Here is a 19,736-nt window from a genome sequence, read left to right as displayed (position 1 = left end):
ACCTGCCTGATCCCTGTAATAATCCAGAGCGAGGAAACTGTTAGATGTTTCCTTTCAGGGGCTCTCTCCAGCAGCAAACCCGGTACTTCCGGAGAGGGAGCTTTGCAAACAGCACCCAAACGTGCCCCCACCAGCTGAGTGTTCATCAGTTCATCTTCCTTTCACCAACAGCATAGAGAGGATATGCCAGAACCCATGGGAACAAAAGGTTAAGGGTCATAGTTTCAGTGGGTCAGATTTTCAACACATTATCCTCATGTGGACTCACACCATAGCACATGGGTTTGGTAGTTTGACCTTGTTTCTTTCAGACCTGAAACCCAAAGGTCAAGGCCACTTGCCTTGTGTGTGCCAGCTGCTGAAGAAGGTCATCACCTGCTTGGGAGCAAGCAGAGGGCAAGAGAGCAGTGGAACACAGCTCCATTCCCATCAGTGAAACGAAACCGGTTTGCTATTTCTAGCCACGTCATTCCACTTTAACTCTATGATCATTACCTTTTTAAATAACCTTTTTATGGGTCGTTAGTTTTATATGTGATTCTCCACTTTCCACCCCTTCTTATTTTTCCCATTATCAGAGCCTTACTTGTTAAAAACAGAAAGTAAATAACAATGCAGCCTTGTGATCATGGTTTCATAAACATACAGCGTTCCATTGGTACCTGGATATTTGCTTTCTGAGTACAGTTGAGTGAGTTTAAATGATTCCTAAAAATGGAAAGACGGTGCAGGCTACCGAGATGGAGGCTAAAACCAGTATTTAGAGAGCCTCTGCCTGATTTGACATGGCCTGCAGGTGTGAAGGGCACTCGCTTTCTGTTCTGTGTATTTGGAGTTACCATAGCTGGCCTAAATAGTGTACCAGAGATGGGTTCCTGCACCGAGCGGTTCAGACATACCCGTTGTATCGCAGCAGCTCTCGGCCCAGGGTGGACTCACGGCGATTTCACGGCACTCCAGGTGTCCTGCTCATGAGGGTTCAAGGGATCGCCACAGACCTCAGCAGTCGCCTTCTCTCCTGAGCTGGTCGGGATTTCTCAGTTGACAACTAATCATTATGTAATCTTGTGATAGCCTTTCCATTGTTGACTGATGTTGTTACTTGATAACTAACTTTCCATTGCTAAGGTGTATCTACAAAGCTACATGGTAGGTTTCTTGGGCACAGGGCCTGGTCTTGTACTTACCTGTTCCTTGTGGCACTTGGGTGGGAATCCCAGCTCTGTGACCTTGAACGAACTCCTTCACCTCCTTCCTTCTGCTTCCTTGTCTCCAACGCCTGCTTTGCAGTGCATTATGAGAACCAGCTAGCATGGTGCTGGGCACTAGGAGTACTTGGTAGATGGTAACTAGACAAAGCCTTGCACACAGAAACTGAGCAAAAATTTAGCAGAACTGAATATGACCAGGCAGGATTTAAACTCGTGTGAGGGGAGAGCTAGTTATGGACTCTTGAAATTTCATGGTGAAGGCACCATTTCCTCTGACTTTGAACTTGAATGACAGTTTACAATCCTGTCTTTAGTCATGACTCTTTAAGGACCATATGATGATCATTTCAAGCTCATCATGTCTCCTCAGCCCAAAAGGATCGGTGATGTGATTTGGGATGTGGAGACTCTGCTCATTGGCATCCTCAGTCCCACTCATACATTTTCGCATCAGCTTGTCCCTGCATGGAGAGGCGTGTTCTCCAGCTCCTTGTAGCCATGTGGCAGGTGGCGATGCCCCATGACTGATCTAATCAACCCCAGGGGTGTTCCTGGTTTCTCTAGGAATTTTCTTTAAAACAGCTATAGTGGGGGACAGTGTCGGGACTTATTGAGACCAATGGCATTGAAATAAAAAGGGAATGACCATAAGGGAAGACTTTACAAAAAATATAAGTGACATCGAGGTGAGTTTCCCCCATTTCCCGTATGCTGGGCACATCTACCCAAACTCGAGATGTGTGTTTCCATTCAGCAACTGGCAGATTGCGTGGGAGCGGAGCAGAAAATGCTTCCTTATGGAGGGGTCAACAGTGCCTTGATTAGGCCATTCTTCTCTTTGTTGCGCAGTCACATTACAGTGAAGGAATGGGTCATGTGACATTCCCATGCTTCCTTTGGTTACTTGTAAATGTGTACTTCCTTGCCTTGCACTCCCTTTGAAAGGTTCCTGGGGGAAAATACATAAAACAGATATAGCAGATACTGCATTTGGTGCATCTCTTACCATGTCAGCTTAGTAGGACACAAAGGTAGGTCAGATGAGCTCCCGTTTCGATAATGGTACTGGGGGTTAGGACAAATAAGGACTGTTGCTGTGCCCTGACTGGTCGGTTGGTGTGGTTTATTGGTTTACACAGTGACTCACTGCAAAAGTAATTTGAGACGATACTTGCCAAACAGACCGTGTTGTTACGTTCTGTACACTGTAGTTGTACGTTAGAGGCACGGGTAGACTTACGACATTTCAGCACCACACAAGCTTTCATCGGCTGTATACCGTGTTAGAGACCCTAATCAGATGCAGAGTTATAAAGAGAAATGAAGCCATCCCTGATCTGAAGGAGCTTGCTGTCTAACGGTAGAAACAGACCCAATTAAGTATAATAAAAGTCAGATAGCAATGATTGCCCTTGTGGAACTATAATGTGAGTCTAGCAGTCATGTTTTTCTGTTGTGTTCTTTTTTTAACCAAATATCTTGGGACTCATTAACTGACAGAGGGTTTTTTTTTGTTTTTTGTTTTTTAAATTTGGAATTTTATTTAAAGTCCTTCCAAAATACGAACAATTAAAATCCCATTCAGTTATATATCTAAGAAATGTCCCTGGCTGGAAGGAATGCCGCATGTTCAGTGCTGCCCTGAACAATCCAGGGCATTTTCCTCACCCTAGCGATGGGGCGAGAGGCTGGTATCGTTTGTTCTAAGAGGTTGGGAGACCGCTCCCGGAGAAGGTGGTGTCCATGTTGAATCGCAAACAACGGATAGAAGTCCTCACAGGAGTTTTGACTCTGTGTGCTGCCGTGAATTCAACACATGTGGAAGTCAGCCACAGAGCTGGCCAGTTCAACTTGCTCTGTACCAACACCCTTAACAGATATTTTGATATTACTGCTCCTAGAGCTTCCAGCAAGGACCCCGTGCTGGCTGCTTTCATTCGATTTGTACACACGATCCGCAGATCTGCCTCCCCTTCCTATGGGATCAGCAGTGTTTGCAAGAACCTAGAAGATGCATGTAGGTTTGCATATAGGGTGAGGAAGCCTGCCCTGAATACTGGCAAGTTTAATCCCCTCCCATCTGAGAAAACAGTTAGCCTTAGGCAAGGTATTTCTAATTGTCTAAGTCACCCTCTGCATGTATAGGGGCGTGTACGCGGATGCAAAGCCGTGCATAAATAGCACATTTTTTAACTTTTAATTTTTGTATTGTTATGTTAATCACCATACATTACATCATTAGTTTTTGATGTAGTGTTCCATGATTCATTGTTTGTGCATAACACCCAGTGCTCCACGCAGAATGTGCCCTCTTTAATACCCATCACCAGGCTAACCCATCCCCCCACCCTCCTCCCCTCTAGAACCCTCAGTTTGTTTTTCAGAGTCCATCGACTCTCATGGTTCGTCTCCCCCTCTGACTTACTCCCCTTCATTCTTCCCCTCCTGCTATCTTCTTCTTCTTTTTTCTTAACATATGTTGCATTATTTGTTTCAGAAGTACAGATCTGTGATTCAACAGTCTTGCACAATTCACAGTACAAAAATAGCACATTTTCAGTCGATAAAACGTAAAGCATGAGGAGCACCTGACATTAGTAGGCTGAGCTTCTGAAGATTGAGCAGGAAAGGAGACAACCGCCTGGCAAAGCCGCCGCTCATAATTAGGGAAGGAATAGCCTGTGTCCTGTGCCGCTCAGCAACTTCAACCATTTAAATGGCAGCCGGTTTGTTTAGTTGTGTAACCCCCATTCTTTCTGAGCCAGGAGTTGATTTTGGGGTTGAGAACACTGCTTTGGATTGTCGTCATCTCTGGTATCCCTGTAAGGTCAGATATGACGTGATGACTGAAAAGTCCCATCTGGAACCCCTGATGAATGAGAAAAACAGAAGTTGCTTTCATGTCACTCTTTAACTTGTTAAGTGAGGGAAAACTGTTTTTCAACCCCTGTGGACTTTCAGGTTTAACAGGCCATATTGCCAGTTTTGCAGTTGCCCAGAAAAAGAATAGAATGCTTTCTTTGGCTCGAGTGAGCTGCAAGTGTCACGGCTCTCCTTACTAGAAGGGCTCTCCACGGGACTGATTGGGAGGGAAATTAATAGGCTTCCCATTGTTACCGTGCATTTTTGCCAGGATATTTCATTAGCGTAAACACTGAGCCCGTTGCCATCTTGTTTAGCCACTTGACCCTGGTGATTTTCAATGCCATGTGCCAGGTGATGAAGGGGAGCGAGGCATGCACGAGACAGGCACTAATTATTGGAGGCAGAAGCATTGCTGACCCAGTGCGAGATTAACTGCTCCTTTGCAGTCTCTATTCTGGGACATTAGCACTGTCTGGTTATCTTGCTTCAGTTGAGGGATTTGGGACAATAGCCGTGCTGATGGTAACGTCGGCAATTTCCCTGTTTGTTTTGCAGGTCACGGCCAGGGGCTTTGGGCCTCTGCTACAGTTTGCCTACACCGCCAAACTATTACTCAGCAGAGAAAACATCCGCGAGGTCATCCGCTGTGCTGAGTTCCTGCGCATGCATAACCTGGAGGACTCCTGCTTCAGCTTCCTGCAGACCCAGCTCCTGAACAGTGAGGATGGCCTGTTCGTGTGCCGGAAGGACACGGCGTGCCAGCGCCCGCACGAGGACCGTGAGAACTCCGCGGGAGAGGAGGAGGAGGAGGAGGAGGAGACGATGGACTCCGAGACGGCCAAGATGGCGTGCCCCAGGGACCAGATGCTTCCAGACCCCATCAGCTTTGAGGCCACCGCCATCCCAGTAGCCGAGAAGGAAGAAGCTTTGCTGCCCGAGTCGGATGTGCCGGCCGACACCAAGGAGAGCTCTGAAAAGGACGCGTTAACACAGTACCCCAGATACAAGAAATACCAGCTTGCATGTACCAAGAATGTCTACAATGCATCATCACACAGTACCTCAGGTTTTGCAAGCACATTCAGTGAAGAGAACTCTAGCAACAGCCTCAAGCCGGGGCTTGCCGTGGGGCAGATTAAAAGTGAGCCGCCCAGTGAAGAGAACGAGGAAGAGAGCATCACGCTCTGCCTGTCCGGAGATGAGCCTGACAGCAAGGAACGAGCGGGTGATATCGAAATGGACCGGAAACAGCCCAGCCCCGCCCCCGGCCCCGCCCCCGCCGCCGGGGCCACCTGCCTGGAGAGATCCAGGAGCGTGTCTTCCCCCTCCTGTTTAAGGTCTCTGTTCAGCATAAAAAATAGTGTGGAGTTGTCTGGCCTGCCCAGTACCTCTCAGCAGCACTTTGCCAGGAGTTCAGCGTGCCCTTTTGACAAGGGGATCACTCAGGGTGACCTTAAAACTGACTACGCCCCTTTCCCGGGGAATTACGGACAGCCCCACCTGGGCCAGAAGGACCCGTCCAACTTCACCATGGGGTCGCCCCTCAAGGGGCCTGGGTTGGAGGCTCTCTGTAAACAGGAAGGAGAGCTGGACCGGAGAAGTGTGATCTTCTCCTCGAGCGCTTGTGACCAAGTGAGCACTGCGGTGCATTCGTATTCTGGGGTAAGCAGTTTGGACAAAGACCTCTCCGAGCCGGTGCCAAAGGGTCTGTGGGTGGGGGCTGGCCAGTCCCTCCCCAGCTCACAGGCCTACGCCCACGGTGGGCTGATGGCTGACCATTTGCCAGGAAGGATACGGCCCAACACTAGCTGCCCGGTGCCGATCAAAGTCTGCCCTCGCTCGCCCCCCTTGGAGACCAGGACCAGGACTTCCAGCTCATGCTCCTCCTATTCCTACGCAGAGGATGGGAGCGGGGGCTCACCCTGCAGCCTCCCTCTCTGTGAGTTCTCCTCCTCGCCCTGTTCCCAGGGAGCCAGATTCCTAGCCACAGAACATCAGGAACCAGGCCTGATGGGAGATGGAATGTACAACCAAGTCCGACCCCAAATTAAATGTGAGCAGTCTTATGGAACCAACTCCAGCGACGAATCCGGATCGTTCTCGGAAGCAGACAGTGAGTCGTGTCCCGTGCAGGACAGGGGCCAGGAGGTAGGGAACCCGCATAAATTCAAGCATGTGATCCACTCTTGCAGTCCTTTATCTGGACTCTACCTGCTGCCCCAGCACTCCCAGATTAAAGGTTCCAGGAAAGGGACTGCCTTTCCCATCCACAGAGGCAGGATGCTTCAGAGTTATTCCAAATTAACCACTTTTGTCCTAGAAGGCACTTGAAATTTGATCTAGATTTTGGTACTCAACAAGCAGAGGCGAGCTGCTTAGTAAAAAAAAGTTCAGTCTAATGCATGAAAGCATGCCCGGGTACTTCAGATCTCCCCCTTCCTCCTCCCTGTCTCCTTCTCCATCTGCTTTGAAAGGGTGCCGTACTCATCACCCTCATCCTGGCGCTGCACCCCTTCAGGGTGAAAGAAAATAGAGAATCACTTTCAAAACTGATTGACACTAGACAGACCCACAATAACAGGTGCTCGTCCAGCACCCTTTAAGTTTTCCTTGTCAGCAGGAGTCCCCGGGGCCATCCCTTGTCCATTGCAGTGCAGGCGACAGACCGCTCCCCCTCCATCCTGGTTCCCGGGGGACCCTGCAGGAGCACCCTAGTCAGACACACACAACTGTGTAGCGTATCGTTTCCTGAGCTCCCCACCAATGATGAAAGGTCACTTTGAGGAGGAGTGGGCGCAAGTAGCAGTTTCTGCTCACCCTGAAAGCAAAGTGCCTTCCCGTGCTCTGTAGCTAAAAATTCCCAAAGGCTCCCTCCATCTTACCAATGCCGGGAGATGGAGCGGGAACACCACCAGCCCCACGGTGAGCAACACTCCCATGGCTGAGGAGAGAAAAGAATAGACGCCCCCTCCGCTCCCCTTTCCCTCTGTAACATGAGAGGCCCCTGCAAAGATCTGAGGGAGTCCTGTGTCATGATCTGGCACTGTCTGGCTGATTGACAAGGAACCAACCTGACACTGCCCCCTGGGTCTCAGAGCTGCCTTGGGAGCAGCGGGAGCAGGCCCGGTGAGAAGCCCCTGCCCAGAGAAGCCCCTGCTCAAAGAAGCCCCTGCTCAGAGCTGCTTAGGCCTGCGCCCTCGGCCCCCTGCCACACTCCCGGGATATTGGCCCCTAGGAAAGCAGGGATGTTAACCCAACCAGACGGCAGAAATGCCACAGGGGATGAGGTGCCTTTTCACAGAGCCATGTGCGGTGGATTCAGCCTCTGCAAGATTGGTAAGAAGCACATGAGGTTTTAGTTAGGGCATGTCTTGAAATAGATCCCAAAGCTCCCTGTGGCCACGGCAGAGATGCCCTGTGGTCACTTCCTCATGTTGCTAGGGAGCCCGCTCCCAGCTCGTCTGTTACTGCCTGGGGGGAAAAATGGAGTAAAACAGAAACATGCTGCAAGGATTTAATGTAGCTCAAAGAAATTATAAAGGAGATTTGAATGGGAACTCTTCCTGTCTGAGAATACACCCTGTCCCCTCAGGTTTGGGTTGTGCCCAGTGCCCCAAACCAGGGGCACCTGTGTGCCCCCCGCCCCCCAGCTAAGATTTGCGCTTTCTCTTTCCTCCTTTCTCTTCCTTTCGTCATAGCTTAGGGGAGGTTTTCTTTTTTTCCCCTGACATTGTTCCTAAGCGCCCCTGATCCAGAAGCCTAGTCCCTGGGTCAGGTTCATCAGCATAATGATTTATCTTGCTGAGGATTGGTGTCTGCAGAAAAGGACAAATGTCTTTATCTTTGTCTCTCCCCTAAGAGGAGCCCCACCATTAAGCTGAAGGGGTTGTGTTGTCATGTTATTTGCGTATGTTCAAGGAACTGTCAGTTTCTGATCATCTCCTTTTGTCTCTCTCGTCTCCCAAAAGAGAGTTTAAAGTCACTTCTTCAAGTTAAATGCCACCAACAAGAGCACGTGTGTTTTTCCTGTGTGTTTGGGCCACATCACTTGTCTACCTTTAGAACGTCTCTGTTCTAAATGAACCAGTCAAAAGGACAATTCGTGCAACCTATAAAAAAGTCGTGAAAAATACCAGCGCTTTAAAAATATTTTTACTTTTACTTTTCAAAAAAAAAAAATACGTTCTTTTAATTTCTAAACACTGAAAGCAGGAACCTTTACCAGAGCTCTATGCCGTTTCAAGAATCACATTTAGCCCCCTTCAGGAGGGCATTTTGGACAGGGTTGTTAGAGTAAAGGTAAACTTCATCCCAGTTTGACATTTTAGTTTTCCTTGAGTAGAGATTAGGTCTCAGGGACTCAGCATGACTTCTCCTCTTTGAGTTAGTAACTTGCTTCCAGGAGTTACTTTGACCCCAGTGGAAGCGTGGTCCCCGGTAGTAACATTGAAGGCAAATCCTTCCTTCACAATGTGAATTGTCACTCGTTTTTCTGAACTGAACTGAACTGAACTGATCGAGAAGAGGCCAACATCTGTTGGTCTGATCCTGCCCTGATCTGTTCTTGTAAGAGGTTCAGGTGACTCCCCTTCTGAGTGAAGCCCAAGGAGACACTGGAGTCAGAAACCAAACAGAGTTCTCACCTCCGGCCAGGTACCTGTCCAGTGCTCCAGACAGATGGGCCAGGCTCCTTCCCAGCCTCCCTTCCTCCACCTCAGTCAGGAGCCAAATGTTAGATCAAAAGGAAAGTATCAGCATTCCTTACAGTCGGTAAGGTGTTCTGGTTATAGTAGCGTCTCATGGATCCTGACTTCTCTCCTCTTTTTTAACTGTCCCCTGGCTTTGAAGAGAGCTTCATTGAGCACAATATTGTCCTTTCTCAACAATCAGCTCTTTAAAATTACTTTCTTCTTTGAAATAATCAAACACAACATACCCAGCCCCTAACATACCAAATTTAACAGGCTCTCTCTGTGCCTGCTACAAAATACAAACACATATCCCCATTAAAGTTTTAGTTTAATGGCATTTACTGTACAATTACTCAGCAATGTGCTTCCTTTACAGAGCTGTTCTACTATGTGCATGCCTCTAGGTCAGTCACATCGGGTTAAAGCATACTTCTTTAATATCCATGGGTCCCACAAATCACAGCTTATAGCTCTCATAGCTACCATCTATCAACTGACAGTCCAGGTGTTTCCAGGTTTTTTTTCCCTTCTTATAAAAATTGCTGCAATAAACATTTTTGTGAACATATTTAGTAGTGGTGCTTTTATTTTTGTGGGTTAGAATCCCCGAAGGGGGTTAAAGGTGATGCTTATCTGTGAACTACTCCCTAACTACTTCCCCAAAAGGTTGTATCCTTCAGCAATTTATGGATGTCCATCCCCCCTGCTCTTGCCAATACTGGCTGTTACCAGTCCTTTTAAATTTTGACCATCTGCTGGGTAAAAGATGATAACTAATGAGGTTGACATCTTTTCTCATGTGTATGTGCCATTTATATTTCCCTTCCTGTGACTTGCCACTTTCCATCTTTGCCCATTTTTCTCTTGTGTTGTTCATCTTTAAATCAATTTATAGGATCCTTAATCCCTAATACAGGAATATTAACCTTTTATTAGAAATGTTTCCGATAGTTTCTCCTACTTGGTCTTTTTATTTATGGCATCTTTTTACCATATACAAAGAAATGTTTAAGTTTTATGCAGTCAAGTTATCCATCTTTTTCTTTATGACTTTTGGGTTTGCTATATTACTTAAGAAGTCCGTTTGGGAATTTCTGTCTTACTTCCAATGATGAAAAATATGAACAGGTCATATTAAGTAGAAAAAGTAACAAAACTGTATGTATAACAAGGTCCTAATTTGCTTCATAAATATACATATGACTAAAAAGGCAATATGGAGAATAAGATAAAAATAAGAGGCAAAGTTGGGGAGGAATGTACCTCTGTCATTTCTGAGTTTTATGTATGTATATCTCACAGAGGGTCATTATTTTAATTGAGATTCAATTCACACACCATAAAATTTACCCTGTTAAAGTGAACAATTCAGGGATTTTTAATGATCCACAAAGGTTTGGACCATCTCCACTGTAGTTCCAGGACATTTTCATCACCCCAAAAAGAAACACCATCCCCATTAGCAGCCGCTCCTCACTGTGCTCCCCTCAACCCCAGGCATCCACTAATCTACCTTCTATCTCTAAAGATTTGCCTATTCTGAACATTTCATAACTATGTGGCTTTTTGTGTCTGGCTTCTTTCACTGAGCATAATGTTTTCAAGGTTCATCCTTGCCATTGATGTACCAGCGGGTCCACCATATCTCAGTGCTTTGTTCTTTTTTATTGCTGAATAATCATCTACTCTGTGGATAGAGCACACTTTGTTGATTCGTTGAACGGTTGAGGGACATTTGGGTGGCTTCCTCTTTTTGACTATAATCATTGGTGTACAAGTGTTTTGTAGACATAAGTTTTCAGTTCTCTTCATTATGTATCTAGCAGTAGAATCGCCAAATCATATGATAACGATATCTTTAACCTTTTGAGGAACTACCAGACTGTCTTCTAAGGTGATGGCCCCATTTGACATTCCTACCAGCAGTGCACAAGGGCTCCCGTTTCTTTTCTTTTCTTTTTTTTTTTTTAGATTGTATTTATTTATTTGACACAGAGGGACACAGTGAGAGAGGGAACACAAGCAGGGGGAGTGGGAGAGGGAGAAGCAGGCTTCCCACTGAGCAGGGAGCCCGATGCGGGGCTCGATCCCAGGACCCTGGGATCATGACCTGAGCTGAAGGCAGGCGCTTAATGACTGAGCCACCCAGGCACCCCTGATTGTAGGTTTTAGTAAGGAAGCACTAGAAAGACAGTTTGCATGGCCAAAAGGATCGATTAGTTGGACCTGCTTTATTAACACATTTCATGGCAGGAGGCATAAAGCGTGCGAGAGTGAGGATGTGTGTACGTTTGTGTTGATGCGTGTGTGTGGGAGCAGGGAGAAATGATGTCTGACATGTAATAAAATGGAAGAGCCGTGTCTGACTCTTACTCTTCCACCCACATGCCAACTTCCAGACATATGTTGTATGTAAAAATTTTACAGTCATTTTTTGTGGTTCATTGAATCAGGCATCTTTCTTAAAATGCCTCTGATTGGTCTGCTTAATAAAAAGAAAACTTTGCTAGGCAGCATAGAAGTCGGCCATATTTCTAATTAAAACGATGTTTTTGTGTTGTCTAGAAAGATGTTCCTAGCATCTGGAATTCCAAAGCGTACTGTCTGTCTGGAAGAAGAAACCATGTGACAAAGAAAGATAGGACTAATCAACAGAATTAATAATACCTCATATCTATCAGGCAATTCAGACTTTTCAAAGCACTTTCTCCATCTTTCACCCAATTTTATTCTTCATAGCCGTCCTGTAAGCTAAGTAGGGCATGTATTATCTTTCTCTCACGGATCCTCAAAGAACTTCAGGACAGAGAGAATGAAAAACTGGCCTGAGGTCAGACAGCTAATTAATTGCAGTACAACTAAATCCCAGGTGTCCTGCATTTGTTCTGCAAACTGGACCATGCAAATAGAGGATAGAAGGACAGTTGTGCAGGAAACGTTTCTTAGTGGAGATGGGAGATTCTGTCTCGGGCATCTGTCTAGCACGGACCTGGCTGTCCCGCTGCCCGCAGCACTGAATCATCAGCCCGATGGGCATCTTGCTTCCCCCACCCCCGGACGAGGCACAGAGATCCCAGGGTCTTGTAAGAGTATAGGTGTCAAGGGTGCTGGGCCTCGGGGTACTGTTAGCATCCGACTCCTGCGGCTTCTATTCAATATCTGGTAGTAAAACCAAGAAAGGAGGCAGCAAAGAAGATTTGCAAACCAGCTTCAGCTGGGATTTCTAGAGGAAATGCTTGCTTTCAGCTTTTTCTGCAACCTTTGCGTCGCTGCCCTGCTTCTCCAGTAGCTCCCGTTCAGCAGACCAGCAGCTCCGGGCAAGTGAAATGTGGTAAGAGGCACGGTGAGGCGAGGGGGCTGTGGTCTGCTTACAACCCTGCACAAAAGATACAGAGGAAGCACAGGTCACAGGGGAGCCCATCCGAGCAAGACAGCCATTGTTTGGGGGGTGGGAATTTTGTCTCCTCTTTTGTCTCATATTTGAATTTTCTGCAAGAAGTTGTATTTCTTATATAATTTTTAATGGTTATTTTTGCTAAACTGGGAGCAAAGAGTAGTTCTGGCTGCAGAACAGGGTGGTTGTTGGTAAGGAGAGAAGTGGAACAACGAATTTCTGTTGGGCGAGAGGAGGCACCCCATCTCACCAGGTGCTCATGAGCTGGAGTGCCCAGAACGTCTAACCCCGCTCCGGTTGCTGTTTCTCAGTTCGGTCCTGCAACTGGGCTGAAAAGCCCTCTGTCCTGTTCTTCCAGTCGTGCTCCAGAGGGCCGAGGAGGAGAGGGAGTAGCAAGTCAACAGTAGCAGACCATGCCGGGGGTCCTGTTGGGCCCACGGGATACACCTTGCTGACTCAGGGGCTGCGCCTCATTTTCGGAGTCGCTACCTAAAGCCGAGGCGGGGGGAGGGGTGGGGATGAGCAGCACCCATGAGAAATCAGTACCCTCAGCCGCGCGGGCCCTTCCCCTGCTATGCAGCATGCTTAGCCCCCGAGGCCTGATGGGCTTCACCTTCTGTGCATCTGGTAGCTGACCGCAGGTGCAGGCCAGCGCTCAGACATGTGGTGAAGGGAACTGGCAGGACATTTCATCTTGTTACGTTGGGTGTTTTGCACTGTTTCTGAGAGTCCAGTGAATGAAAACGAAACCACTGCTGCGAAGTAAAATCCTGGAAGAAGAAGTGTGTGGAGGGACAATAAATAAGATGGTAAGCCCTCTAGGGCCTATTTGGGTTCTAAGAATTCTCCAGAAGAATGGGAGAAGGGTCTCCGCCCTTCTGAAGCATTTGAGCTTCGAAGGCCAAGTCGCATTAGCTGACTTTTGAGCCCCGTTCGGGGAGTGTTGGGGGGCCTGCAAGCTTAAGAATGGAATATTCTCCCCGATCCATAAGGGGGTCTCTGGCTGCTCTTTATCACCAGGGAAGATGTCCACTGGCTTGGAACTTACTGCTCTGCAAAGAAAAAAGAGCTGTGGCCAAGTTAACCACTCCTGCATCCCAAGCACACTTTGGGACTTCCTCTTGGTAGTCCGTGGAAGCTCTCCCTTGCCTGAGGGCCAACAGAGCCTATTAGGAAGAAACAAGAGTGGTTGGCTGTGGGGTTTCTTTCCCATGGAAGAAGGTCTATAGCTGACTATTTTCTTTTCCTTTGACCTCTTTAAAAAGCAGCTGGAGTTGCAACAGCTCTGCCCAAACTTTATATGGCCTTTTGCTTCAAGGACTTTGAAACAAGCATTGTTGATTTTTCCTTTTCCTGTCAACCTCTGTCCTCTTTCCCTGGTGTTTTATATTCGCTGTCTGGATGATTTTAAATACAGTAGCTCTCGGTCTAGAAGGCCTTTTGACTTCCCTGTGGCCCGAACTGTAGGTACATACTCTTTGGGAAAAGAAGTAAGCAGGATTCAGCGCAGAAGCAGCATTGCTTTGTTGTCAGCAGAGGGGGAGACTGCACGAGGCCCCACGGTGCTGCAACCTCTGGGTGCAAACAAGGCTTCCACCTGGTGTGGAAACATCCGTGTCCCCGCCTGGCTGATCCCCATGTGAGTTAGGCACTGTCCAGGATTGGAGTATCTGTTTGTTATCCAAAGGGTATAAAGGGAAAGCAAACATTCTTCGTATCCAGGCCCTGTGCAGACACAGCCCATGGACAAAGCCTGCTTGCTTTCCCTGCAGTGGCAGCAGGGCTGCGCTGAGTGTGGTGGAATGTGTGCGGTTGCGATGTTGCTTTCTTGGACCAAAATTGTACAGGTGTCACGGGATACAGTTCACCAGGCGAAAGTTGAATCAGAGCACCCACTGGGAGCCCTCGGCAAACGCCACGTCTAGCAGGCTCGGAGCTATGAAGGAACCTGACAAAGCAGTTGCATCCAGCCACAGGAAAGTCAAATGATCGTGCAGTGTGAATGCCTTTGTGTGTGGGGATTAACTAGCCATAAATGCCAGGATTTAGACTCGTCTTCCTGCATCTGATGCAATCAGAGCAAAAGCCTGAGCTCAGAATAGAGTATCTTCATCTGACTCTCCTGAACGACGCAGACATAACACTGCAGCTTCTGAATGTTAACGAGGGCTTGGTTTCTGCACCTATAAATATTTTGATCAGTTAAACCCGGATCCTCCTGTTTTTCTGGTTACTCCAGTTCACTGCGTCCCATTCGTTCTGTCTCCTAGAGCTATGCTGTCCAGTGTAGCAGCCACACGCCACACGTGGCTATCGAGCCCTAGAAATGTGCCTCGTTCTGAATTGTGCTAAGTGCAAAATACGCCTCCCAATTTTGAAAATGTAGTGCTAAAAAAGTAAACTATCTCAATAAGGTTTATATTAATTACATGTTGAAAATATTGTGGACCTATTGGACTCAACTAAATATACTATTAAAATGAATTTCAGTTGTTTCTTTTCACTCCCTTTAATGTGGCTGCTAGAAATGGCAAAATCACAGCTCGTGTTTGCATTGAACAGCGCGGGGCTAGCACTTGAAGGAAGTTTAGGTTTATAGCGCCATCTGCTGGTCCATCGAAAGCGGATGCTGATGTAAGCAAGAATTAAGTGAATCTGAGCCCAGGAGACAGACACTTTGTCTCTTAGCCAAGCAACATGCAACCTTCCTTTTCAGAAACAGAACCAGAACCAAACCCTGGAGTCCCTGCATCATCAGTAAGAGTCTTGGAGAGGGCAGTGCTGAAGATCCAGGCCTGTGCATTTGACAGAATATAAGGAGGACACAGATCCATCCATCCAGAGACTCTCATCCTCTCCTTGGATAATGCTTATTTGCCTTTGTCAAGAGTCTGGACATTGGAATCTTGCTGCTGACAGTATCTGCATCAGTTATCACTGTTGCATAACAAATCATCCCCAGACTCCGTGGCTTAAATCGTTTAAGATCTCACCGTTTCTGTGGGGCAGAACTCAGGAGTGGCCCATGTGAGCACTTCCGGCTTGGGATACCTCATGAGATCGAAGTCAGTGGCTGGGGCCTCCCATCTCTGAGGTTTGACGGGGCCTGGAGAATCCACGTCCAAGGTGGTTCGTGCACGTGACTGGCTGGGTAACGCTGGTTGTTGGCTTCAGTTCTTCTCCACACGGGCCTGGGCCTTCCATGGGGCTGCCTGGGAGTCCTGTAGGCCTGGCAGCTGCTTTCCTCCAGAGGGAGCAGCCCAAGAAGCCTAAGAGGAAGCTGCAGCTCCTTTTATGACCCAGCCTCAAGCCACACACCGTGACTCCCACCGCATGGTGATGATCCAGAGGCAGAAACGTGCATCCCGCCTCTGGATAGGGAAAAGTCAACATCATGTTGTAAAAGGAAACGTGAGATGGGATGGCCATTGTATTTTTGGAAAATACAATCTGCCAAAGTGCCCAGCTTTGTAGAGCCCTAGCCAGCTCAGGAGCACGTCCCATTTTGCAGATGAGGAGATTGAGGCTCAGAGAAGTAAGGTAACTAGCCTGAGGTCTCATGTCTGGTAGAAGGACTAAAGCCCACCTCCAACTCCTAGTCCACCCCGGTGTAGACTACCCGAGTTCTCTCGCTGCCTCTTCTTATGCCGTGTTACTGAAAATCCCACTGGTTGTTTCGTCTTTCCAGCCTCTTCGAGGTGTGTGGTGCTCTCCTCATTCAAGTATTTCAGATAATTCCTTAGATGATGATCTTTTATTGAGTCAAGGCTCCATGGAAGTAGGTTTCAACTAACTATATAGCCTTTCTTAGAGAATTGCTGTAACAGTGAAAAAGTCCACATTTTCCAGGATCTCCCATGCTGTTTGCTTCAGAAATCTCAGGAGCGATAACCACGTTACAATTTGTGTGTACAATTGTACACAATTGTGTATACAATTCACGTTCTGTTTGACTCTCTAAATGTGACATCTTATTTATATCTGAGACAAGAAAGAATTAATCACTGCTTGCTTACAGTAGTTTCCGTACTATCTGGTCATCTTTAAAAGGAGGTTTTACCTTTTTTTTTTTTTTATATTCTGCCAGCTGGTATTCAAACTAAAATCCAACCACCATAATCATATTCTACTGTTCTTGGTTTCAGGTCAAACTTCCCTTTCCTGTAGATCAAATCACAGATCTTCCAAGGAACGATTTCCAGATGATGATTAAGATGCACAAGCTAACCTCAGAACAGTTAGAGTTCATTCACGACGTCCGACGGCGCAGCAAGAACCGCATCGCGGCCCAGCGCTGCCGCAAGAGGAAACTAGACTGTATTCAGAATTTAGAATGTGAAATCCGCAAATTGGTGAGTTGACCCGTTTGTTTTTATCAGCAACCCGGAGTGAGCAGGACTCATACAGGGCTGCAATGGTGAAGGCTAGAGAAGTGGAGAGAGGGTCACCATTCAGGGAGGTTTGGGTTTATTTTTAAACAAGTTTCTCAACACAAGTAATAGCTTTCTATCTGGAATTGTGTGTGTCTGTGCAGGTGTGTGATCACATTTCAGTATTTTATATCCTTCAGCCTCCCTGCATTTAGAGTGAGTTCTTTGTTCATTCAGCATGTACTAGTAGCTAACATTTATTGCATACATGTGTGAACCAGGTGTTACTCTCAGCTGTTTTTATAAATGATCGCATTTAATCCTCACATCAACCCTGTGACTTAGATTCTATTTTCTCTCCATTTACAGAGGAGGAAACAAGTGGAGAGGTTTGCCAACTCCCCACTGTGTGGCAGAGCTTGATTGCAAACCCAAATCTTGTATTTTCACCACTGCTTTCTCCTGCCTCCCACAGCAGAATGTAGAATCCAGATAGGATACCACGTGATCTCCTGAAGGCCCTCAAAACCCCATGTCCTTGATTTTGCAATTCTGCCTCCAAGGGGCCGGCACCTCTTCCCCGTGCCTTTTGTCTCAGGGAACAAGCCCCCATCTCCCAGGCTCCCCTCACTGGGAGCTCGGTGCCCCCTTCTCCTCTGTAAGCAAGCTGAAGCTAAATCCAGGTGGCCTCTGGCTCCTGAGTTAGCTTTGAAGGCAACCAGTGCAACTTCATTCAGCTTGACCTTTCTGCTGGCCAAATACTGGAAACATCTTAGGTGCCATGTCCATGTCAGGCTGAAGAAGAGAGAGGCCACGTGATATGCTTATGATCTAAGTCTGGGTCCTCAGATTATACGTGGTGATCCTTTGCCTCATGGTAGGCCACCGTCCTGATGAGAACCTAAGAACAAGTGACATTTGAAAGGCATGAGTAAATGTTACCTGTTATCAAGGTAGTCTTGGACCTCAGGGTCTTTTTTCTTTTTTAACTCCCACCAAGCAGGGGAAACCTGCTCCTCGAAGTGGCTCCCCTCACCTGCAAAATAAAGCCCAAGCTTCTCAGCAAGATATTCGTGCTTGCTCGTACAGTTTAGTCTGTAGCTACTGCCTCCAGCCTCACCTTCCACTCCTGTCCTCCAACTTGACCCCTAACAGAATCCAACGCTTTGCCCTTCCTGCCACCTGCTGTTTCTGCTTCTGTCTGTGCATCTGCTATCTCCCCCTCTACCTTGGACATTCCTCAAGCATTTTCTTCTCTGACTTCATCCTTCATCTTTTAAGAATCAAGTTACTGTCCCCTCTCGAGGGAACATCCTGAGTCCCCGGTGAGGCTGAGCACCCACCCTGGGAGCCCTGATCTGACCTCTGGCTTCGTGCTTATCACAGCAGTCTCGGCGTTGTCTGCGTGTGTCTGTGTCCCCTGGCCCGAACGGCAGGTTCCTCACAACAAGGACAGTGACTGGATTGACTCTCAGTCTCACCAGCGCAGGCCAAGGGATGCCTCTCAGGAAATGTCAGTTGCCCTGAAATGTATTTGAAATTGTGACTGGGTTGTGGGATTACGAATTTCTTCTTTAAATTTTTTCTTTAATGTTGCTTTAACGACAACAACAATTTGTATTTAAGCCACATAAGGAAGCAAGACGTTGCTGCTGGTGAATGTGGGTCTTCTGAAAGCCCACTGGGGCTTCGGTAGGGACCCAGCAAGGCTGAGTCCGCTGAGTACGAGCCGTCAGGGCCTTGAGCACACATCCGGGGTCCTTCGGCCCCATGCCCCTCTCCCAGAAGTAGAATGATTCTCATCGCCCGTATTTAAGGAATGCCTGATTTTGTAATTAGAATTCTTTCCGTGTAATTTTGCAATACAAATAATAAAGTCCAGTAACAATAAACAAGTAATAAAGTCTAAACCACACACCAGGCAGATATCTAAAGCACTCCGCTGATACTGTTCAGCTGAAAAACGGGAGAGGTTATCTCCTACTTCTCCTCCCACTGGTTTTGGAAACCCCTTCAATAATAGGGTGCGTTTCCGCACTGAGTGAGGGTCTCATTACTCATCAGTGTCCGTCTGTGACTTAGAGCTTCACCCCTGTAACCAGGGCCTGGGTTTATACTGCCTTTCCTGCGGACAGCCAAAACACTGTCGCCGCATAAGTTCATTTTCTTCTCCCTCAAAGTGGCCCGAGACAGTTGGCAGATCAGTAGGGGGTCAGTGACAGAATGGGGACTGAGATGGCCCTCCTACGCCGGGGCGGTGTGGCCTCCATCTCTGCAGGCCCCCAAGGCCTTCCTGGCACCCCGGGATGCACGGCCACAAACGTAAGATTTTTTTCGCAAGGAGATCTCCCTGCTGTACTTCCTTTCTTATCCACCGCCCTCGCGCTTCAGCGCTGGGCCCGCTCACCTGGTCCGGGTGTCGGCGCTGGGCCCGCCCACCTGGCCGGGTGCCCGGATGGCGCTGGGCCCGCCCACCTGGCCTGGGTGCCCGGATGGCGCTGGCAGGCGGGGACAGGCCGGCCCGCCCCGCGCGTCCTCAGCGCACACACACCTCGCTCCCCACTCCCACGCTGCCTGTGGCACGCCACAGCTTTTGCAAACTTGCATAATGTATTTCTCTCAACTTGCATTTGTACATCTGTTTATTTTTCATTTTTAAAACATGTTTTCTTGATAAATTTATAAATATTTGAGCAGGTGCCCTTTCCCCGTGTAAATCTGTCTCCGACACACAAGCCCACGCTGCCTGCCAGATTGCATTCGTGAGCAGCACGTGCAGCTCCCGTGTCGGAGCCCCCATGTCGTATGTTTGCTTCTCTCTCCTCCTTTCGCTCCCTCTCCGCACCCCCCCCCTCCATTCTCCCTCCCATCTGGTGGTGATGTCCAGTTTCCTCATCCTTTCACTGTGTGCCCCCAGTGCAGCCTCCACATCTCTCCTCGTTCAGCGAGTTCGGGTGAAACCTTCACCAGCCTCCCCTCTAGCAGCGAAATTCATCTCTCTGATGGGATGGCGAATTTTAGGAACACGAGAGCTTATGTGAGATTTTCTTGGAGGAGGACATCTCGGAACCTCAGGCTAGTCTGCTAGGACTCGGTCTCCACGCCTCTGTCGGCCCTTCCCGTGTCCAGGGAGAGCCGGTGCTCCTGACGCACTGCGCGGTCCCCAGCTGTCCCCGGGAGGACCTGCTCTGTCCCGTCTGTCCGT

The 19,736-nt window shown here is 47.9% G+C and overlaps 2 protein-coding genes across 8 annotated transcripts in view; one reads left to right on the top strand and one right to left on the bottom strand.

Moving 5' to 3' along the window:
- The window catches only part of BACH2 (BTB domain and CNC homolog 2), a 361,400-nt gene that overhangs the window by 334,295 nt on the left and 7,369 nt on the right, over nt 1-19,736 (top strand). For all 7 annotated transcript variants that reach the window (XM_073893638.1, XM_073893637.1, XM_025862674.2 and 4 more), the window contains 2 exons: nt 4,632-6,224; nt 16,307-16,513. In XM_073893638.1, coding sequence (XP_073749739.1) covers nt 4,632-6,224; nt 16,307-16,513 — 1,800 coding nt within the window. The remainder of the gene's footprint in view (nt 1-4,631; nt 6,225-16,306; nt 16,514-19,736) is intronic.
- GJA10 (gap junction protein alpha 10) overlaps nt 10,819-19,736 on the bottom strand; it is a 29,126-nt gene continuing 20,208 nt past the window's right edge. The window contains exons 2-3 of the mRNA XM_073893640.1: nt 17,474-17,567; nt 10,819-12,143 (exon numbers count right to left, since the gene is read on the bottom strand). Coding sequence (XP_073749741.1) covers nt 17,517-17,567 — 51 coding nt within the window. The 3' untranslated portion in view covers nt 10,819-12,143; nt 17,474-17,516. The remainder of the gene's footprint in view (nt 12,144-17,473; nt 17,568-19,736) is intronic.

This window comes from Callorhinus ursinus, unplaced genomic scaffold, assembly GCF_003265705.2.
Source record: "Callorhinus ursinus isolate GAN/ISIS: 27379988/994484 unplaced genomic scaffold, GSC_fseal_2.0 scaffold6, whole genome shotgun sequence".
NCBI classification, from domain to species: Eukaryota; Metazoa; Chordata; class Mammalia; order Carnivora; family Otariidae; genus Callorhinus; species Callorhinus ursinus.
Note: the sequence above shows the minus strand (reverse complement) of the source record. Positions and strands in the feature narration are given on the sequence as shown.